Raw genomic sequence first — 24704 nt, forward strand, 5'->3', positions numbered from 1 at the left:
TTGTTTTCTCCTTTGAATACTCCCACCTGTAATAATGATTCCGTAACGTACTCCGTGCGCTATCTTTTGACTATTTGGCAACTTTTCGCTTCGTAGCTGACACGGTACAACACTTTTCTTTGGCTTACTTCACACGGTCAGTCATTTTGTTTACAAAGAAATGGTGTGCAATGCGCATGCGCTAGTAGAGGGAAATCCCTGAACAAAACGTTGGTCAGACAGGTAGAAATACCGATGATTATCTTAGATTTAATCATTTTTATGAATATATTTCAGCCAAATCCGATCGTTATTTTCCATAAGGAGTCTCACTTGATATGTTTATGTAGTATTTGAAAAAAAGACAAAAAAAGTAGTTACTTCACCGTGATGCCCCTTTAAAATGTATTTATTCATAAATAATTTGGATATGGAAATCTGTAAGATTGATCATGGAAATAATTTAAATTTATTGAAAATATTTCTGAAAAAGAAGATTTACTACAATCACAATAGGTATCCTCGCTCACAACTAGGCGAGTAAACCATCTAGGAGTAGGTAACTCTCTGCGTGATTTCATTGGTAAATCTTTTTAATATGAAAAAGAAGATTTACTACAATCACAATAGGTATCCTCGCTCACAACTAGGCGAGTAAACCATCTAGGAGTAGGTAACTCTCTGCGTGATTTCATTTGTAAATCTTTTTAATATGACGTCCCTTAACTAAAGTATTTGCGAGTTTATCTTCCTTAGTGACGTCATGGTTCTTAGCAATTGTTTCCACAGTCGAACACAGATAGAGAAACACGCGGTTCTCTACCTAATATATGAATACAATTGAAGAAAAAAGGTATATAAAGTCGTGATACATGAAACTGGTAGTTACATTCATTTAAATCGTGTCCTATATAGTATTTGAACATTAACTTACTATCTAAAAAAGGCAGTAAACATGATGATCAACCATACCCCGTATGATAACCTCAATCTATTGAACAGTTATTATGAAGCAGGCTAACCATCTTATATAAATCATAATTGTTGGCCTGGAAGAGGCATGTAAGACGTCTAAATCAATAGTGTTTACCCAAAAGAGACAATGTGATTAGACAAAATAAAACCGCAAATGCCTCTGTATAATTCATTACGTTTTTGTTAAAAAGAAAAAAACAACATGTTTTTAATTAAAGAAAATATGCACATGGTAAGAGTAATATTCGAAAATAATTGCATTTTGTTCTGCAAACGCATTTTGGTTTTATCGTCACTAACCGCGTTCTCGATGTGGGGACGTGACACTACTTGAATTTGACTTTAAATTTGCATGGCGGGTGTAATCGATGAAACAGAAGACGCTTTCCATTCCGAAACACCTGGTCTTATTATCCATGTAGTTTATCATGAGTCTGCATGTAAACTTCAAAATATGAACATTTCCTTTGTTCATATTTTGCCAAATGTTATCGATTTCGAGTTCAAATTATAGTTTGGTTGACTCTTTTTGTCTGTCGTGTTACATTGATATTCTGTAAGTAACAGTCAAACTGTCTTGAAAGGAAATGATCGTCGTCCCAGCAAGGCTTTTTCTCTCTCCTTAAAACAACATTATACATATTTTTTTTCATTTTGCGAGACTTACTCACAGCACAGGTATGTTTATGTCAGGAGTTCCAAAGGTAATACTAAATATCTACCATGATGAACATTATTTTGTGTCGGTGTATAGACTTCATAAATCGTCATCTGTCATGTAGAAAGTCCCCTCCCGTACAACTTCTTTCGCCCCCGTAGTTTGCGGGGGTATCATGTGTCATAGCAGTTGTTGTGACGGTCAAATAGAACCTTTTGCAGCATTTTCGTTTTGTTTTTTAGTTCCTGTTTTGAATTGGTCAATTAACAGAATGACATTTTGTCATTGTCTATAGGCGATGTCGGTTTTTCATTTTGTTTATTTACAACGTTGTGTTAACGATCTGGTGATTAAATTTTGTATGTTGACAATGTAGAAATTTGTCTTTATCTTTTGACAATGCGTTATTTTGTCTTTAAATATTAACCAAAATTGGTAAAGTATGAAAACGTAGAATTTTATCTTTGTCTATCTGTTAATAATATGGACTTATTATTACATCTATTGACGTTGTATTATTTGTTCCTATAAACGGTGTGATCTCTTGTCTGTCACTTGTCTATTGACGATGTGATCCTTTATATGTTTTTTATTTGATATATGTAATGCAATGAATAATCGGTGATAAGATCAAAATTGCATTTTACTTTTATCTAACAGATACACTATTTTTGAATGACTTTTATCAGCTTCGTATGAATAATAAATTCCAAGTTTGTTCTGAATATAATCTAATTGTGCAAGCTTTGGTAAACGTATGGTACCTTTTTTCATGCGAATGAACAGTTTTTTGACTCTAAACCGCTGAAACCAACTAAGAAATCCACAAAGTGCCGAGTTAATAGAATCAACTGTCAGAGAATTATTGAGACATTTCGTCCAAAAAAGCACAGTGCAACGTATGTTTTCTTTTTATATACGTGCTTATTACTTTTTGTTTGAAATTTCTAAAACGAATCAACATTTGAAATTTTGGCAAATATGCTCATTTTCAATGTTTCCGCATCAACCGGGAATGTGTATAAACCGCGAAAAAATACTGCTTTACAATAAATACCGTATTTCAACGGATCTCTTTCTGAGTCTTACAGGTTGTCTTGTCGTTACTTCCTCAGTTCTCGTTTTGACGACGTGACATTGCTTGCATTTGACCTAGATGTACAAGTGTGACGATGAAGCAAAAGGCGTGTCCCCTTCCGGAACGCCTGTTCATGTTATCTTTGTATTATTTCAAATGTCTCCATTCTATTCTTTCCTCTGTTTATAAGTTTCATTTTCTTTTGCACAGTTCTCAAGTGAAAATACAACAAACAAACGTATTTATTCAAATGATTTTATATGCAAAATGATATTTTGTTAAATTACACAGATGAAATTGGACAACGACATAAATAATCCTAGATGCTACATGGCTCCTCTATCCTCCAATGGAATGACATTCGCTTAAATACCTGGAAAGAAAATAAAATACTCTTCCATTTAAACATGTCTGTTAATGACAAAGATTTATTCTCATTCAATTTATATAAACAAAATATAAAACAGATTATGAAATTATAAAAGTGTCTTTGAGTAATTGGGAAATATGGAGTATTACTGCAAAATATGGAGTAATACATTTCAAAATGGTTAACAAATATTTAAAGACGACCATCTGACCTCGGGTTTATACAATTTGATTTTTACGATTTGACATTTATTATAATGACTTACGTTTGCCCTTGCCCGTGTGACCTCCTGAGTGAACTCCGTGACCTGCATCAATTATTGGGCCGCCATGTGCAAGACCATGATCAATTGGTGCGGGTAAGATGTCCACGTGACCGGGTCCCATGCCGAAACCAGACCCTCCTGTGCCATGAGCAGCGGCATTTGAATTTACATTTACATTAACATTTGTTGTGGCTTTAGCTCCTGCATCTACACCAACTACTCCATGATCCATGTGTCCATGGCCACCAAAATCAAGATGTCCTACGCCGCCACCGATTCCTTGATCGAGAGATCCGCCATTTTTGACGATGTTGATGTTTCCATCCAGGTTTCCACCAACCAGAGGTTCGACGAAAGGTCCTCCCAAGTTGCTGTCAATAGAACCAGCATTGTTAAAGTTATCCATGAAACCTCCTCCGTTGATTCCTTGGTCGAATATACCACCACCATTGCCGTCGATGAATCCACCGTGGTTTTCAAATCCGCCGTTATGGCCGAGATCAGATGGACCTCCAAGTCCGTCTAATCCAACTCCGTTGTCAAATCCATGCCCGGATTCAATGCCTCCGTTTCCACCTCCGAGACCGTCCAGATTAATACCGTTGTCCATTCCGTTTCCTCCAACACTACCTCCATTGCCTCCGTTGTCTACTCCGAAGATGGCAACTAAATAATTCATTAAAAAGCACGTGAACAAAGATGAACAATGTGTCTGCAAACTTGATTACCTCAAAGTTTCTATTCTTAGCGTGTTTATTCTTTAAATATTTTTCGCAAATGTTATGTTACCGCTGCAAATATATTAAACGATTTTGGTTCAAATGTCAACAAATGTCAACATCAATTAAGAAATTGGAACTAGGAAATCCTCCTAAACCATGGTGACTATTCTCTTTTTATTGTTTCCCAAAATAAATCGGCACAGTAATGTACTTTATAGGAAGGTACGTAAGACGTATAGTTTCATTGTAAAAAATGTTAAATGATAAACTCAGGAGTGCATGTAAATTAGTTATAATGTTATCACACTTTCATTACAAACTACAATCAGAATTATTGGTATGTAAAACCTTTTAAAAACATTTTAACCTAATATAACGTTATTGATGAAGAGTTGAACATTTTGATAAATAAGCATTAATTACATATATTTTTACATAAATTGAATACTCAGTTTTTTATCATTGTTATCTTTTTCAGTATATTTAATTTATATGTAGTTCACTTTTTCCCGTACATAAGTTCCACAGTGTACTTTTAATACAAGTAAAATTGAAACGATATGCTTATTAGTATGCCTATATTATATACAATCTAAGTATAAATGGTCGATTATTGTATGAACTGTGTTAATATCAGTATAACTACTGTTTATTGTAATAGTAATTAGGGAATCCATTTTCGGGATTTTTCATAAGTCATGCTTCTCAATATAACACTTTTTTTCTTAAGATAATGCATCATCACTTGTGATGATGAAATTCAAATTTTCTATCTGATAAATACGATAGTGCTCAATATTATTCTTGCCATTTGCGCTATTGATTCCAAACATGCAAAGCATTGTCCGTCGTTCCAAATAACGTAGTTATTCGATCTACTGATTTAAACCATGCACTTATACTAAAGGAAAATTACGCTTCCTGGGTACAAGCATTACCTAGTTCCTCTACAAATTAAATGATACATAAGTAGCTATTTTAATGTGACTTGACTATTCAACAGATTTAGATGAAGATATTGAACATGCAAGTGCTATACAAACAGACACAATACAAATATACACAGGTACGCCACGCCAAAATACGACCGGTTACTTTGAACAAGTAGTAAGGAATAGCGAATGCATATTAGTCATCTCTAGTAGCATTAATTATATGAACCCCCAATAATATTCATATATTTATTTGTATAAATTAAAAGGCATATCATTCCCAACCAGATAAATGTGCATTACATATGCAATAGAGCACATCCCACCCATACATCTAGGCAGGTTTAGTAGATGCTACATGTAAATTATGAATGATATATTTATATATATAAATATATATGACTAAATGTAATATTTGATTTTCTATGTTTAGTAATTCTACCACTACCATTGTTACATTGATATGTACAAACTGTACATCGAGTAGTGTTGCTAAGTTTGTACGTGCGGTCACTACTGTCGTACCAGGGTTGTTGAAACCGTCATTACCACCGCCATTATGTCCTTGATGACCCCCGCCTGCTGATGTAACTGTTGACCAAAACACTCGGTTACATTTCGTGTAACAATTCAACCAGAGTGATCCCCCTTTACAGATTCACCTCAGGTAAGCGATCAAGACTACACAGTAGTGTTGTTCTGTGACTTACAATAACTGTCCCAATATGAAAGTATTACCTACATGAGACCTTGAATTCGTCATGTATGAAAACCGAAATATGCATTAAAATACCCTGCTATATAACTTACCTGTATCGATTGCTTAGTAAATATTATCAATATTTTACAAGTTTTGATGATTCAAATAATCCCGCATCGTCGTCTTAGAATAAAGGGATTGCAAAAATGTACTGTTTGAAGATTGTGAAAAGCCCAAATAACGATAAGGAATGTTATAAACGAATTTTCGAATACCCATAACAATTGCTAATCAAAAGTATGAGGCGTTATGTGATCTTGAATACTAGTTAGAATTAGGAAACTATAAATTCGATTAAAGCGATATATTTAGGTTTGTCAATACAGATAGCAAAACGATAAATAAGAGTCTTGAATGGAACGACCTTACGACTGTAATACAATACTGTATGACGTACGCAGTTCGGTTTAATTTCTATCAGGATGAAATAACTCATGAGACAAATGAAAAGACAGAAACGCTGTCGTGAAACTCTTTTAACTCAGAGATGAGAAGTAAAAAATGCCAATTAATTAAATGTATTCTCACCATGGTCGGCGTCATCTACAATGAAAAATGAGAACATGATTAAATTTAATTTAATGACGATATCGATTATTTTTTAATCTCAAGTAAAGTGTTAGTTCTTATGTAAAACAAAAACAGGAACCCATAATACAACTTAAACGAAAAGCCAGTTTTTTCTCTCTGTGAAGGCATTTAGGAAGCTTTTTTCTATCTTACTGAGAGTGGTAGGATCTTTCTATGAATTGAATATTGTTGGTTTATATGGTACAGATTTGTATTTTCATTTCCTTTTTTTCAGGAACAACAGCACAAATCAGGTCCGTATGAAGACAATCATAATGGTAAGATATGTTAACGATAGATACAAATATATAATTGCCGTTACATCCGGACACCTTCTCAAATTCAAGTTTCTAAATACAACATTACGCATAGCGGAGACTCCAAAACAAAAGGAAAAACATCATGACCTCAAACACACTTACGAATGAAAAGGTTCCTGCCTCTGCCTCCACGTCCTCTAAAGTCGTGTTCCCCGATTCTGACTGTAACCAAAACACCACGATATTAATGTCATTACATCAAGTTTTGAATATTGGTATTGTAATAGCAACGAAAGAGGCAATTGGAGTTACTTCCCTTTGTTGTGCTTATAACTAAATGCTGCATTTATTGAATACATTTGATAATAGGAAAGTTCATTTTTAAATATTATTTTTTAATCGCAAACATGTTTTATTTTTTAGTTATCCTTGTGATAGAAACAAACTTAAGTCAATGAAAAGAATAAGACATAACAATTTAGAGAAATTAAATGCACTTCTTCTGTTCTCAAATTCTTAATGTAAATACTAATTTTAAACGCTTTGTAGGTCTGAGATTCAATTTCATAATTAAGAACTAGCGATGATATTAATGATCTTACCGTGGTCGGCATCAGCTGTTAAAAATAAATAAAAATGTATATTAATTAATGTGAATTTAAATGTTATTCATTGTTCCTATATTAATTAAAATCAAAACAATGTATAAATATGGGTCATATTCTCCCCATAACAAGTACAGTTCGTTAAAATACGTACAAGATGAAAGCATTGCGCTATGACTTTACACTATTGAAATGACATCAGATACCACCAAGTGCTACATGTATACAGTGAAATTGTAATTTTTGTGATTCATGTAGAGAAATTGAACAAACTGAGCTTCGTCATTTATCCATTAATTCGAGATTCGTAAACAACTGGCTATTGACATATCAGCAGCTTTATAAAACATTATTAAAAAATCTTATTTATCGTGTATATTTGTACAAACATACCCACGGAATCATCAGAAATACAGCTTAAATCTTAATGATATCAGAAACAGACAACTATATATTGCATTAATTTCAAAATATGATAACATAAGATTCAAAACTTGTTTTTTCATACTTACAGACAATGAGGGTATCTGGAACGAACAATAAAGCAANAAAAAAAAAAAAAAAAAAATTTTTTTTTTTTTTTTTTTTTTTTATTAAAGTAATTTCATTTATATCATGATATTTGCAAAAAATATACTTGCTGGGCTCCAATTAAATTGACTTTATTATGCCATGTGATTATTTTATAAGCAATTTATATCATTTGAAAACAATCATGATTATTTTGGTTTTATACGATATATCATAAAACAGCAGAAAATATGTATCACTTTATCACTTTTGTGCAAAACATATATGGTTTTTTTTCATAATCCTGTAAGGAAAATGTTTGGAATATAAAAGAAAATAGGAAAATGGAAAATAATTTCAGTACATTAGGAAAGGAGGCATAGTAGCATTTAGATAGTATCGGAAGGAAAATAACAATATTTCATATCAAAGTGTATGAATATTGAACAAATCATGCGTCTGAAGAGGGAGAGAGTTTTGGAAATGGCAGGGGTTGTATTGTGTTGAGTTTTCCTATGCAGTTGCTTGCAAGTACAGAATATTTGTTTTGTGTCAAAACATGTACAAATTGATTAAGATTCGACGTTTTTGATGTTGATGTGTATATATGAGTTTATGCATTATAAAGGATTGCAGTTGACAAGTGCGTGCGACTTAAACATCAACTGTGTACACGATCATTGTGACAATTACGTACCTCTTGGTTCTGGCATGGCACGACCAATACCGATTCCGAAACTTCCATCCCCATGCCCTATTCCAATACCCACACCGTTAGTGTCCATAGCTCCACCTCCTCCTGCTCCTCCCATTGATCCACTGCCGAAACCAACCCCTCCGGCGAGATCATTTCCACCCACTCCGAAACCTGCTCCACCATGCTTTCCGCCCATACCTCCGCCGACACTTCCGCCTAGGTCGCTCACCCCCATTCCCATACCACCATCCATTCCCCCGACGCCAAATCCGAAATCCATGCCTGGCGCTCCTCCAATATTTCCGCCTAAGTCCATATTTGGGCTATTAAATTGTGGTCCACCCATATCAATGGGTGGGCCACCGATGTCAATATGTGGGCCACCCATGTCAATATTTGGGCCACCCATGTCCATGTGTGGGCCACCAAAGCCATCATGTGGGCCACCAAAACCATCATGTGGACCACCGATGTCTATTTTCGGACCTCCAATCTCAATATTTGGACCACCAATTTCTATATTATGTCCGTTTCCTGATCCGACTCCGACAGCTTTTCCATCCCCAGCAGTTCCTACTCCGACGCCGCCCAATCCGATTCCTAGTCCTATGTTTATGTCGCCACTGCCGCTGTTTGAACTTTCTGTTTTTACTTTTGATGAAGAAAGACCTGAACCCAACCAACATCGGTCGTCAGAAAAGGCCAATAACTCACCAACCACGAATGCATATCGTAAAAATGTATAGCTTTCGGCAATATAGCTTGAAAATCTAGGTCGCTTACCATGTGTTCTTGGACACTTATTCCACGATTACTCCAAAAAAGTAATTTCCGAAAGAAACAAGGACATGTATTTACATTTGTTTGACTTAGGCAAAACAGAAAAGTCAATTTCATTAAAAAAAAATACATGCAAACGACAATGCTCTTTGCCAATATAAGCAATACATTTGTACGATATGTGTGTTGAGTGTATAACATAAGCCGTAAATGTAATTTGTCAACTCAGTGGCTGGTAGCATGTTTAAAATATTCATTTTCTTCAATCAAACTAGGTTCTTTATACCACTTCCTCAATACATCGCATTATCACCAGAATTACAATTGAAGAATAATAGTAACATTTATAAATACTACAATGTAAGATAAATATCTTTCATAGGAAATCATACAAAATAGCAATACTATTTAAATACTATTATTTTCAATGAACTAAAATAATAGACACATTTGTCGTTATTTCAAAAATGTTAAACTCCTTCACATATGGACAAAGCTTTTGTTAATAATTTAAAACTGTAATATCAGCCCTGATTATTTATGACGCGTGCGTTCGTGGGATTTGTTCTACGCATTTTTCGAAGTACATTGTGTGCAATTCACGCGCATTTAGTTTCACATTAAATCTATAAGCCACCAGTTAGTATTATAAGTTGTACACATATTGTAGAGTTATCAGATTAAATATAATATTATTTGAAAAAGAAAATAAGCAAGTAAGATAAACTCCTGCGAAATGACAAATACTTTCAAATGTTGAATTTGTATCCTCAAACTTTATCATGCTTAATATTCAATATCCAAAAGCATAAATGAATATCTCAAAGTCTAATAGGTTTAATTTGAACACAAACAAGAATTGATACCTTATTTGGCAAGATTTTAAAAACGTCGTTTTTCTTTGTCAAGCAATGAGTGCAAATGACATTTGTTTTGACTCTAAACCACAGAATGTGTTGTAAGTCAGAAATTCAAAAAAATGATTCAAGTATAAGTACAAAACTCTACCATGAATTTCTACAGAGCATGCAACGTGTTACAATTATACAAACTCAGTTACAGGAAATGTTTTCCTGTAAAAATCTAACGTAAACGCAAAGTGATGCTCTTTATAGGATAAAAGTACATAAACACGCACTTTTTTGTTTATTTCTCATGATAACATTTATTAGAAAGTATTCATTAAAGCCTAGATAACTGATTTGCTGTGCTTTTTTTTGTATATTTTTTTTCGTAAAGTTGACAATGCTGTTCATAATTCAGCCTGTTGTCGTGTCAGAAACCAATTCCTTTCGCATTAATGTCGCATGTAACGATCACATATGATCTATACTTAGGTACAAGTCCCCAGTATCGTACATAAAACCTGACTCGTGACAAGATACATGTATTACGTGTCGTGATCAACAACTAACTGTTAAAGTGCATGTTTCCAGTTATGAATATGTTCAGCATTAACATTAATTTTCTTCAAATGATATTTCTTATAAACATAATTTCTCCATTTAAAATGTTGTCACCAGCGCTTAAACATTTTCTTCATTTCATCTCGAACAGTTTTGAAAACATGTACTGACAGTTTTTCTTTTAAATATTTGAGATATTATTCACGTGTATACATATACGAACAAATTCAAACTCTAATCAATGCACTTTTAACAATGTAATACAAACGAGTCATTGGAAAAGTATTGGACTGCAACTGTGTCACATATAACAAAAAATCCCGATATCACGGTTTGAAATAACGAAGTTCGACTGCATTACATATATAAATATATAATGATATTGTTGAATGGAATTAATAATATTAATTATAAATGCAAATGTTAAGCTAACGGACAAGGTGCAGCACGTATAAACCGGTTAACTATGGTCCAATTCGAAGCTTAAACCAACAGGTCAGTGTTGTTTCATCATATTAGTTTGTTTCCCAGAATCACTACGTCTAAGATGAGGTGTCCAAGCGGCAATGGAGGTTATGTTGATGAAGCAAGGGATGATCCGTTTGAAAGCCAATGAGCGAGTCAGCAAATAGCGGTGGGTGATGCGTCCACACAACGAGGGAAAATGATGCTTTCATAAAATGATGGATAACACCGCCTGTTTCTTGCGACATACGGTGTTTTTGACACAGCAATGTGAGATGCGTTCATGAAGCAGTAAATAAGCAGTAAATGAAGTAAATGAAGCAGTAAATGATGCAATGCGTACTTCAGGTTAGCCACTAATAAACTGTTGACAAATTAGTAAACATATGTGTGTTAATAGGATGTTGTGTTGGTGTAAATATAATGTAGGGAATGTTCCACTAAAGTATTAACGTTAAGGTTAACATTAAAAAGGAGACGGCAAGGTTAGAAAAATAGATGATGGAAGAAAAGAATAGACATTAAAAACACTCATTAAATGCATGCAGTAAGCGCCGAAAATTAAAACTATTCAAGATGAAATTGACACGCCTATGCGACAGAGGGGAAAGTGCAATAAATCGGCGTCCATAGACATTAGATTGTCAGAGAAATACTTCCAACAAAATGAAATTTTAATGTTTTTATCTACTCACCGATATTGTTATTGTTGTCAAAAACTGTTAAAAGAAGGGGAAAAAATCGTTGTTAAAATAATAAATTAACGAATAGTTTTATATTATGAGACTATATGTACGTATTAGACTAATTATGAGAAAACATATTATACTGAGCATAAAAAAAGATAGATATGACAACTCTTTCACTAGTAACAATTTTTGATGATAAACATTCATAATATGAAGAAGCTGAATTTCTCCAATACAACAAGAAAATAGTATATTGACGCAATGCGATTTTACTTAGAGAAATGTAATATTATAAAGTACCTGGTTCGTCTATAATTGGAGCCATTGGCTGAGGAACTGGAACTGTAATGAAAGATCATTAAAATATTATCAAATATATAATCAGGAAAGATAACAAGATATATGATTCTGAACGTAATTGTACTTTAAAAATGGAGATAGTCTTAGTAACTACTACCTACGCGTTTTATGCAGGAGATAACTGCCGTTACTATTCTAAATAAGATAAGTTAACTGTAGTGAATACAATTTTATGGATTATTGTATACCGGAGCTTTTTCGCCGCAGTTATTTTTTTCGCCTTTTTCGTCTTCCGTAATGAGAGATAATGTATCATTTCAGCGAACATAAACAAAGCAATCAGAGGTGAATGATAAAATTACCATTTGGCTGAAATGGATTTTATCGGCATAAGGCAAAAATATGACAGGGCGAAAGTTGTTCCTGTTTACAGTACTCTGGATAGCATGACACATCATATGTACTGTCATGTATTACTGCAATAGGCGAAATGCCTTCGTCAAAAAAAACACAATCCTTAATTGTATATACCACGTGGTAAGAAACTAGATATGTATATTTATTTGACATAATGTACGCTGGTGTAGAGTCACCTACAATCTCATTTCTTTTCTGTTTGAATATGACATAATTTTGTCCCAAAATCAGCTTAAACTGATGGCGGAAAGAAAAGTTGAATACTTCAATTCTCAAACAATATTGGAGTGTGTGTGGGTGTGGGTGGGTGGGGGATGAAGTTAAACGCAGCAATTATAAAATGTATATTTAACAGTGGTTACTTACCCTCAACTGGAACACGAACGGGACTTGCGACTGGGACTTCGACTCTGATGGTCTTAGGAATGAATTTGTTTTTGTAAACTGTCTTGATAACTGGTACTTCCTTTACGTATGGAACTTTCTTTATGTCTGTAACAAAACAATATTCATATATAAGTTATCAATAATCTATATTATGTTGATAAATGTTAATATGCCAAATGATTAAAGTAAAGCTGATGTATGTTATACGTTTCATTTTCCGATGAATTTGACCAGATTAACATTGCCTGTGCGTACGATTATGCGAAGGGAGATTACTATTAACCTGTTTTAACAAAGAAGATGTACCACTTCATGATATTTTACATTTTTATTGAAGCTTCACAAGAACTTGTTCAAACATCTAACAACGACCAGTCAGCAAAATATTATCAGCTCACGGTTGCTAGCGTAATGACAGGTCATTTACTGCCATAGAAAATCTTTCTCTAGCTACCCATCCTAACCACTCCCGGTACAAATCGAAAACAACGTAGATCCACAGGGGTTCGTTACAAATGTCTGAAATACACATATCATGCTACAACTGATAGGGTAACAGCACACATAATCATATATATAAATGTATGTTTACGTGTACTGTGACCCATATCAGTAAAGGCATATGTGTATTTCAGACATTTGTAACGAACCCCTGTGGTAGATCCATGTGGTCCCGTCTTATATAAAATACAGTCGAACAGCCAAATGTCATATTAAATTATTCGTCCTTTCAAGCAATGTCTGGTTTCCTGTCTAATCCGACATTCAATTAATGCAGCCTCACATTCCAGATGGCTGCCGTAGACTCGCAGCTGAGCCTAGACATTAATCTTTCGCAATGATGCATCAGAAAAATTTGATATCTTTTGAATTCCTCAACAAAAATTAAATATGACATTGAAAATATTGTTTTGGATTTTGTTTCTATATAATTTTGCTATTAAACTATCAGTGTAAACAATTATGTTGTATGATGGTCCTTCAATGACGGACTATATTTCTTTACATTTCGTCAAAACGTAGACTTGCAAAAGCTCCAGAACCTGGGACAAATTATCAGAATTGACTTCAAAAGTTCCAATTATTGAAAAAAAAACGTTGATTGAAATATAAGGTTTGAATTTTCCAGTTCCTTAAATTGGTTTCAAGACTAATTCAATTCATCACCCCATGGAATCGACCAAAGCAGTCCTCAATCCTTTTATGAATAATACTGAAAATATGATTTGCTTGTTGTTGAATTCAAAACCATCATCTTTAGATAATGAAACATTATTTTAACATTTTTTTCTTAAAATAACATGTTATCTATCATTGACATAATAAATTAGTATGCTTCCTGTGAAACAAATATACTGCGAATTTCCGTATATTTGCATTGTCCAAAGTCTATTGTAAAAATATGTTTATACTTACATGTTTTAATTACTGGCTTGTATACGGGAACTGTTGAAATTATATAAATAAATGACATTAATATATAATTACATAAACGAATGACTTTAACATAACATTTGAAATATCTCATAACAACATATACTGGAACAGCTGAAAAGTAATTGATAGCTAATATAAATATCTGAAACGAATGACTTGAACATGGTATTCACTGTATTTCTCGACAGTATTGTGCCTTCGTTAAACCATGACGTTTGCTTACGTCATTATGACGTCACTGATACAATGAAGCAACATTTTTAACACAAACAGTAATAAAATAGTTCTATTGAAACGCAGGTAAGCAAACTAATCGATTGCTATTTTGGAAACAAATCCCAAACGTATTTGAACTTCAATACAAATGGCAAACGACTGCTAACTTCGACAAAGGGACCAGTCTGTCTTGAAACGTTACGACACGTTTAATACGTACATTATTTGTGTAGACAGTAAAACTTTGATATCAAATTCCTTCTTAAGTAAAATAAAATCGCTAGACAATTGGTGTATTACAAAAATTATTTGCTAGAACAAAACGTGTATGCAACGACGATATTTTAATACAAGGAAGCTAATGTATATACAATTGTCAAAAATGTATGCAACACCAAGTTCTAAGGCATTCTATCATTGAGAAAGAGCATTAACTTGGATGCTTAACAAAATAAACTATTTATTTTTAATGTATGTTTAAAAAGGCTTAAGTTGAACATACATCCAGTCTCTAATTAGTTTAAAGATACCCGTCCCACTGCCAAATATTGTAATTAAACATTAGAACAAGTTTTCCCGGCATTACTTTAACTTGGATAAATTGTTTGTGAAAAGATAAATATACCTTACAGGTTTAAACTAAATATAATAAACAGTAGTGTTCTGAATGTAAAACAAATGGCAGGACTACAACAGTATTTGAACTCTAGACTTCAGATTGTTGTTTTATCTCTGTTACTGACTGAGGAACCTGGTAAACGGAAGCACTCTGGTTCGATTGCGATAAATCAAATAAATGGAAAGTATCTCTATTTAAGGAAATAATTGTAGTGCAGTGAGACGGGGATCCTTAAAATTGATTTTAATTTTGCTAATACTTACTTCTCTTATATATCGTCACTAATCACCATGGAAAAAAAGCAAACAAAAATAGTCAATACGTTGAGCGTCTTAAATATATATATATATATATGACTGAAACTATAGTTATAGATATATAAATAAAATATATTATTATTGTTATTATAATATATTCTATGAATGTTTGTAAAAAAAAAAAAAAAAAAAAAAAAAAAAAACAAACAAAAATAGTCAATACGTTGAGCGTCTTAAATATATATATATATATATATATGACTGAAACTATATTTATAGATATATAAATAAAATATATTATTATTGTTATTATAATATATTCTATGAATGTTTGTAAAAAAAAAAAAAAAAAGCAAACAAAAATATTCAATTCGTTGAGTGTCTTAAATATATATATATATATGACTGACACTATAGTTATAGATATATAAAAAAAATATATTATTATTGTTATTATAATATATTCTATGAATGTTTGTAAAAAAAAAAAAAAAAAAAAAGTCAAGCAACACTTTGCTTTTAGATAATTAGTCACATCTTAAAGAATGTATCTTATTGGTAAAATATTATTGATATATAACTTGTCTTTTATGAATTGTAAAGAATAGTTTATGATTTGAACGTACAGTTTTACTTATATTAATCGGAAAATGTAATAAAGAAACATTTTAACATTTCCAATATGTTCAATATATTTTAATGTTGAGAGCGTTTAAGTGTAGTACTGTACTCACTTGGTTTAATTATAGGTACTGAAATTAAATAAATAAAATTATAAAATAATTTAAAAGATTGTTTAAAAGTTCGCAGTGAAACATATATTAATAGATATATAAATGTATTTATGAATTTCAATTATCTTTCCCTCAGTTTTGGAATGTAATAGTACGTAAACATGATTTTCAGTATTATCGAAATGGATTAAAAAACATGATATTTTAAATTTCATAATAATTCAAACTATATCATGAATTTAAGTTGTCATTATATTTTCTTTTGAAAATTGAAAAATTATATTTAGTGTAACTAATATATATTTTTGGAATGTTAAAAACATGCGTGAAAAACAATGTTAAAATTTCTTAGTTGGTTTGGTAAGCAGCTAATGCCAGCAAAAGCTATTTTTTGCAATATTGACATTTATTTCAAGGTTAATATAGTTGCGGTTTATATGAAGAAGACGCTGGTGGGAGTTTTTATTTACTTTTTATATATTGAACAAACGTTGTGGATTTGTATACCTATGTATTCTATCATAAACATTATTTGCAAGGTCTGCAGATATACATTCTTTCGCCTTTATGAGTCGTCACAAGATTTGTTGATCTATATTATAGTATAAACAGATTTGCAGGGATCGCCGATCTGTATAATATATATAAAAGTTTTCATATCTATACCCTATATTCAATAGTTTCTAAGGTTCCATACTCTATTACATATGATGTTGATATATATTCTACTAATAGTGATTATCTATCTGTTCAGCTGACCTGCATAAATCTATTAAATATAAATCTAAATAATATATATATATTAATCATGTTTCAACCAATTCAATTAACACCATTAGTCTAATTGAAGATATCCATAGATAATTATTATCCTAAGAATAATAAAAAAAACGTAACACAATTAATCTTATCACGGTATCTTCATTTTTTTCTGTATTAGTGTTATCAATATTTGTCTTAATTCTGTTAATCTTTTTATCAGTATTTAGAAAAATAAAATAAAATGGAAAGTCCAGATAAAGGTAGGATTAGCCCTTAAGTCGTTATCAGAAATTCAGGATATGGATGATATATAAGTACAAGGGAATGGTGTAAGTAAACCTATAACAAAGTGGACATTCTTGACAATTACATGAGGGATGACCGGGGAAGCATTGTACACAGAAAGCTACAGTGCAACGACTATACACATAAAACGGTCCATAGATACAAAGCAAGCCGAGATTTCTGACATTAACCTGACCCGTTTATTGTCTTGTCAGCAAATGAAATGTCAGTTCCTGTCACATTGCGGATTTTATGCCATATTCGTTGCTAAATATCACACAAGATAAGCTTGGGTGTAAATAGGGTTTCAGGTATAACACACGAGTTCGATATTTCTACATACACTGACACCAGGTTTACGTAGGTTAACAATGTTCTTAATATTATATCTCATTTTGTTTTTTTTATTTAAATTGCAGAAAAAAATGTTATTCAAGATAAATTCTGGATATGATCATAGCCCTATGAAACAGAAAAAACAGATAAAAAGAGAGAGAGAAAAAAAAAGAAATATAATTAAATTCAATCAAATTATCCTAGTATTTCGCTTATACCTAATATTAAAATGAAAAATGACTTACCATACTACCTTAATTTATGTTACAAATTGCCATCCGTAAATTTATTCTTCACCCTTAGTATAATAAACTTATGATTATGGATAACTTATATATACATTGTCTAGATCAATACTCCATTAAAAGCTTAAATTGACTAAATCAGAAGCAATGTTTAAATTCGTTCACCATTATTTTCTTTTATAACAACGACGGAACATACTGCTTACATCTGCGCGTGCCAAATATAATGTTAAGAAGTACTATGGACGGAAACTCTATAACTTTAGTAATTTGATTAAGGAAGGCCAACAAAGTAAGCAATAATTCAAATATTATCATCAATACTGCATTCAACTGCAATAGTGTATTTGAACCAAAGCAGTTAATTGGTGTCACTACTTGGTTAGTATTCTGAATTAGGTACACTATCTAAAATAGAATGGGAAGCATCACCTCGCCTTTGTTAGCATATATATAATTATTTTGCATGGTTTGTTCCTAAAGATGTGATGAAGTTTCAAGAAAAAATAAAATGGTGAGCTTTTGGACGAAAATCTTATTAAAACAAATCAATCAGATTATCTTTATGAAATAGCGATTTACTCATCTCTATAAGATGGTTTTATCAAACAGGATTCATTCGTTAAGAAAATGACATAACAGAATCCTTTTTCATGAAATAACTGTTTTTGCTTTTCCTGTATAAATCTTTCATATCGAATTTAAAATAAAAATTATTCCATAACAAGTGACATGAATTTCATTAACCATCGACAGTAAGTGAAGTCGGAAGCCTTTGTATTGATGGGGCGTTTAGACACGAGACACAACACAACATTATCAATATATGTTTAGTAATGAAAAGAATAATACTTTCTACACATATAAGCAGCACAACAAATCATAAGACAAAAGCGAAGTACACAGACAGAACAACAGACAAACATATTAGATTGGGACACCGTCACTTACATTAAGGCAAATACATTGACAATGCTATTGATATGAGATTATAAGGAGTTAAACAGGCTGACGTAGAGCCCCGGGTATGGCCAGGTGTCCCACTACATGGTTCATCTACTTCAACTACAGATAAATGCGCCTACAAGCGACCCAAACGAACCTCTTCTGTAGACCGTTCTTATTTTCTGAGAGGGATACGTTTTCTTACTGTCGTAACGTCTACCATAATTGCCTTTGTGAAAAATCATAAATAATTTTTAAAAATTCCAAAAAAAAAAAAAAAAAAAAAAAAATAGAAAATATTGCAACAGTTAATATAACTTAGAAAATGAGATGATTGTTTAATTAAAAAAAGTGAGTTAACTTTCAAAAATCTTTCAGATTTCAAAAAAGTATACATTTTCTTATCAACTTGATTGAAAATATATTCAATAAAGCAATTAAATACATAATATGTTTACACCGTTTTAAAATATGATACAAAACGTTCGTTTTAAATAGTTAAAATAATTGGATAGGCAGCTTCATAGTTCGTTTGTATTTTAAGCGCATGCGCTCTACCAACCTCTGATGATATTTTGTATCCGTTGTTGATAAGGCCGATAGTACTTTCTTATTTGTCTGGCATAAGATTCTATGACAAACAACGTAAAAAAGATAATTCCTATTTATGTTCTTCACAAATTGGTAATGTTAAATCACACAAAACAGTCAAATAAATGCACACAAAATATTAGATACTAAATCAATAAAACGAAAATCAATAAAAAGTTATTTTCACTAACCAATCATTTGTTTTTGCTATTTCATAACAAATAAATCGGGAAGTACGCCTAAATATACGATAAATGACTGAAAAATAGGTTTAGAAAATAGGGGGGAAAAAATGCTTGAAATACAAGCAATACAAACTTACAAAAGAAGAATCACAAGATTGACAGCACTTGTGTAGTAATCGATCCTGTATCCTCGAATAACAACTGAAAATCTAACCCCCTACTTCCCCCTCACATCCTCATCTCAAGCACACACATACGCACTCATTTTCATTTATACTTAATTAATAATGTTAAGCTTTACTTACTTGAGACCGGAACAACTGAAAACATAAAAAATACAAAAAATCAGTAACATGAACAATAGTATCCCTAATTTTGTGCATTTTATTTATTTTCATATTAATCATATTTTACGTATCTCAGCAAGTGTCAGCGCATCTGAAAACTCCCTTTTATGCACATCACATTGACTTTGTTCTGTGTAGTAACCTTTAAAATTCATACTTGAAACGTAAAAATATTACGTTGTGTCTATCATTTGTCTGTTCATTTGTGGGGTTTTGTAGTTTTAAAATCCTATTTCGTGGGAAACGAATTTGCAATAAGGAATGGTTGTTTTTTTGGGTCTATATCCAACAAAAAAACAAAAATGTAGTTTTGTGATAATTTTTGTTTTGTTTTGTTTTTGGTAGTGATACAAAAGCAAATCATAAATAATACGGCATAGTGATATGTTTTGTTTGTTTTCTTATCACAACCGAGCAAAAAGACATGTGTACAGCATATTAAAAAGCCAAGGGATTTACTGAGAACAATGGTAACATATCAATGCAAGCTACATAGACTAAATGTCCGAGTAGCAGAATTTCAATGTCATATTAGCCCGCGGCGTGTGTCAATCAATATACATAATCAGTAGATATACAGGTAGGAAATTGGTTTTTGTTATAACAGTTGACACCGTGCTGTCAATGGGAATCTGCTTGTCAGCTTATGGTTATTTTATAGCACTGGACTAACATTCCAGGCAGTATTTGTGTGTGCTATCAACTAGATCGTGCCTGAGTATGCAGTTTATAGTGTATTGTAGGTAGGCTTAAAGATCCCTATGCCACTGGAAGCAAAGTCATAGAGAATTCCACTATGGTCTTCTATACATACAATAACCTCCCCCTCATTTCGTTAGGTGGTTCAGTAACTGTGCCCAACCGGAAAGATCAAATTGGTTAGAAAAACAGTTTAACAATTTGGAGATCCATGGTTCAAATTATTATCTAACCAAACTGAATTTATATACTCAAAACATCGTATATTAGTACTTTTTTATTTCATCTCTTTTATACTTTTCACTAAATACCGCAAGACATTATTTTCTTTTCAGAAATGAAGCTGTAGTTATGCAGGTAAAAGGTTCCCCAGTACATAGTTACAGAATTGGCACAGGTATATGGATCCTTATATAGTATATATGTCTCATATGGAACATCTATATGACGTCATTATATATTACTGTTAACTGATACAGCGACAGCACGATTCATTTCTATCTACTTAAATTATTTTAGATTTTGAAATTATTTTCACTAAAGGATTGACCATTATAATTTTATTAGCTTCTCAGAATTCTTGCATAATACAGTAAATAAAACTGTATGCTTGAGATAGTTCTATATAATCATAATTAATATTCATAAAGTTGGGTAGTGACAGTAGAAAGGCTTGTGAATACTTACGTTTTTTGTACATCGGGCGCCTATATACTGAAATGAAATATGAATAACATTTAAAATATAAAACGTACAACTTCCATCCATAGATAAGCATAAAATAAAGTAGACGATATCCAAAAATCATTAACTTCCTAAGATAAGATAATGATCGTCAATCAAAATCAGATTCATTTTGTTTTTAATTATCTAAAATATAAATACTTCGTGGTTAATTTGAATAGTGAGCTACTTTACTTATGATTAGTTTTATGACAAATCATCTCTTGGCATGAAATAACGAATGATTTGCAATTTCGTAATAAAACTTCAGAATATTTAAGTTGAAAGAGCTACGAAAACAGGTGATAGTTTGGTCTTTTTTGCTAGCCTGGCTTGAACTTATGAATTAGCGGTTGTAATGATGGTCAATTATCTTGAACAAGCTACACTTGCTTATAGCTTTTGGAAGTTCGGTAACTAAGATATATTCTAACAAATATTGATTTCAGAATATTCGAAACCAAAATCCATTTTTTGAAGTGGGTTTAAGCAAGTTATATACAAAAGGAACATATTTTGATTTTATTTATCACAAGGGTTAACCTTACTAGGGCACACATAGGCTTTACCAAACGTGAGTTCATCTGAAGTCTCAACCTGAACGAGATTAAACAATGTATATAGAGAGACCACCGGCCTATAAACAACGTAAATATAAAGACCATATGTCTTCTCACACAAAAGCTCGATAAAACATGTATGTATAAACACCATATATCTAACGACTTACGGTAAATAAAACAACATTTACATAAACACCAAAGGTCTATTAATTAACATATCTTAATAACTGTATGCCTATACAAATGAATACACAGACCATAATAAACAGTTGTATTTCACGCGCATCGCAAGTATCTCACTGCGACATGCATATGTCAATTGCGACTGGCTTTTCCCCCTGTGGCTGTGTTTATAGACAAAGGTAATTACTCTGGGGAGAATTGTAAAACTGTTTCCGATGACTGTATTTTTATGAACATAGATGGCGTGTTGTCACGTGTCACGTTTAATTGGTTACTACACACATTAAGGTGTATACAAAGATGTGTGCAAGTACGTCTGTGTTGTAATCACGTCATATCAGTCCGGACCAAAAAAAATGTCCGGATTTTTTTTTTTTTATTATATTGTAGTCACGAAGTTCCGCTCAACAATAGGGCAAATGCCGATAACTGATCTTGGTTCACGATGTGTTTATTATAAACACATTTTTCTAATTGCAGTATAATCGCATTTTCTTATATTTATTTACATTATGTATATTTATTATGTAAACGTATTTATAATAATGTATATGACGTATTGAACGAAAAATGATGAGTCATCACGTTTAGTATAGTTCGTAAATGGAACAGTGTATTTTGTCGACATGATTGATAGGAATTTTTTCGAGATCAGAACTTGTATGTTGTAATAAAATAAAAGGTTTAACAATGGCTTTTCGGTGACAAAGAAATACAAATTAATGATGGGTATGTCGTTAGCCAAAAATAAAAATAGTTGGATTCGTATAATTGAAAATATACATAATTAAGCAATTTTGTCTGTATATCAGAAATGCCAAGTTTTCATTGATCTCTACAGCATAATCATACGCTATATCTAATAAATATATGAAGTAGCATAAGATTCGTTCGTTCTTTCAATTTAATATCAGCAATTGTAAGAACGAGTGTGATACAGATTTATATTTAGAGTTCTATATCTTAATAATGATATTACAAATAATGCTTTATGGATGTCTTTTTGATTGTACTTACCTCCATGAACACTGGCTGTAAAATAAAACGAAAATAACGGTAAGTAAAATGATAATACTGTTTCATTTGCTTATCAGTTTGATCTTTATAGATCTATTAATTAGATATAACACTGTATATATTTTGATTTCCGTTTGGCTAAAAGTTGATGAAAATGACGAAATGAAATAATATCATTTAGACATGATTATTATAGTTCAAATGATTTCATAACTAAAAAATCATTGGATATATTTTATCTTTGGAACAAAATGATGAATGCGTCAAATAATGATAGTCTTACTTACTGTTTTCAAAATAAAAAATAAAACTAAATGACAATAGCTATTAAAGAAGCACTTATTCTAAACAAATGTGTTTATTGTAAATGGTACTTTACAGAATGAAGTATGTTATACTAAGAAGATATTTTTTTGCGAAAATAATTTTGAAATAACATTATCTATAAAGAAGATTTACTGTTCTGTGTTAATAACATGCACTTACCAACAGCTAAAGCCAGGATAACGGTTCCAATAATCAGTGAAGTCTTCATGGTATTAACAGATCTCTCCCGTCTCAAATGCGAAATAGGCAAGCACCGGGCAAATCTAGTAGACCGATTACTGACTAGCAGAAACACTATGGGTAAAGGGGGGAGAGCTCACCGCATTTTATATGATTCATTAGCATAATTTATGATCAGATATGTCAACGCAAGACATTGGTCGGTAAAATGAGGCCCCCAAGGGGATTATTTTAGTAGTGCGTTTTATTCATACAATGCAGATATTATAGTCTATTGCATATGTTGCAGAAATTGTTTTATATGCTTCATTAGCAGGAGAAAACGTCTGGATTTTCATTGGTGAGATCAATGAGGCCAAAAGGAGGGAATTTCTCCAGGTTGTTATGCAGTAGATATATGCATTGATTATTTAACAGAATCGTCAGAACATCCCCCCCCCAAAAAAAAAAAAAAAAATTGTACTAAATGACACTTAATATTTTCGACGTTTGATATAAGTTTTTAACATAAATACGTTGTATTATCTCTTATATATTGATATAGACAAACGAACCTTAAAATCGTGAAATAAAATAGATTATATCACAAATATCTTCTGCATTCAAATCTGTCTTGATAATACCATTAATTGGGAACAAGACATCTTGAAATCTAGAATGTTCACTTCATAACATGGTTTACAGGATATTAAACAATTAAATGTATACAAAGAAGCATTTCACAAAAAACCCATCTGAGAAATAAAAAGCTACAATCACCCTAAATTATTTCAGAGTGTGTGCCTGTTGAAGAAAAAGGTTATGGCTTAGTTGGCTTAAATACCAGGTTTGAAAGTGAGATGAACGCGAGTTTTAACCGACTTCAAAAATATGCTTACCATATGCGCTTACCGCCACGAAAATAAGTTTAAGTTAGGTGTAAGTCAGCTTAAATGTTAGTCGATCTCAATAATAATGTGAACTCAAACGTTGAGTTGGCCTCGATCATTAATAAAACTTTCCTTTTAGTGAATATCAGTTATAATGTGAACCTCTATGTAGGTTGACCTCGATTATAAGGTCAATCTTAACTGGACAGTCCTTTAGTTGTTATACTTTATACAGGCATTCAACAGGCATATATTGTTGTTAATGGATGTTTCCCTCTGCTTTAAATGCAATGAAAGTTATAGTTTGTTTGGTTAATAATGAGACACTTACAAGTAAGGAAGGCCTCGAAATATGGCTT

The 24704-nt window shown here is 32.0% G+C and overlaps 1 protein-coding gene across 5 annotated transcripts; it reads right to left on the reverse strand.

Annotated features, from left to right (window-relative positions):
- Positions 1-2931: 2931 nt before the first annotated feature.
- Positions 2932-23607, reverse strand: LOC110452386 (glycine-rich cell wall structural protein 1-like). 5 transcript variants are annotated; one of them, XM_021500881.1, is made up of 20 exons: positions 23456-23607; positions 22970-22984; positions 21171-21197; positions 19743-19757; positions 19224-19292; positions 18819-18890; positions 16089-16106; positions 15361-15378; positions 14242-14271; positions 12805-12930; positions 12022-12063; positions 11728-11751; positions 8382-9050; positions 7687-7701; positions 7172-7186; positions 6732-6791; positions 6268-6282; positions 5505-5570; positions 3326-3991; positions 2932-3063 (listed from the first exon to the last, which is right to left on the reverse strand). In XM_021500881.1, exons 1-20 carry the CDS (start codon positions 23502-23504, stop codon positions 3056-3058), a joined length of 2019 nt encoding a protein of 672 aa, XP_021356556.1. In that variant the 5' UTR covers positions 23505-23607; the 3' UTR covers positions 2932-3055. The 5 variants fall into 5 exon arrangements, with proteins under 5 accessions (XP_021356556.1, XP_021356557.1, XP_021356558.1 ...); XM_021500882.1 differs by lacking the exon at positions 16089-16106 and having other exon boundaries at positions 23456-23606; XM_021500883.1 differs by lacking the exon at positions 5505-5570 and having other exon boundaries at positions 23456-23606.
- Between the last annotated feature and the right edge of the window lie 1097 nt (positions 23608-24704).

This window comes from Mizuhopecten yessoensis, unplaced genomic scaffold (assembly GCF_002113885.1).
Source record: "Mizuhopecten yessoensis strain PY_sf001 unplaced genomic scaffold, ASM211388v2 scaffold6647, whole genome shotgun sequence".
Taxonomy (NCBI): domain Eukaryota; kingdom Metazoa; phylum Mollusca; class Bivalvia; order Pectinida; family Pectinidae; genus Mizuhopecten; species Mizuhopecten yessoensis.

Coding starts and splice junctions, on each gene's coding strand:
- LOC110452386 (XM_021500881.1), bottom strand. CDS start 23,504: ATGAAGACTTCACTGATTATTGGAACCGTTATCCTGGCTTTAGCTGTT. Junction 9,051..11,727: donor TGACAACAATAACAATATCG/GTGAGTAGATAA, acceptor GGTTGGGTTCAG/GTCTTTCTTCATCAAAAGTA. Junction 3,992..5,504: donor TGACGGTTTCAACAACCCTG/GTACGACAGTAG, acceptor TGAATTATTTAG/TTGCCATCTTCGGAGTAGAC.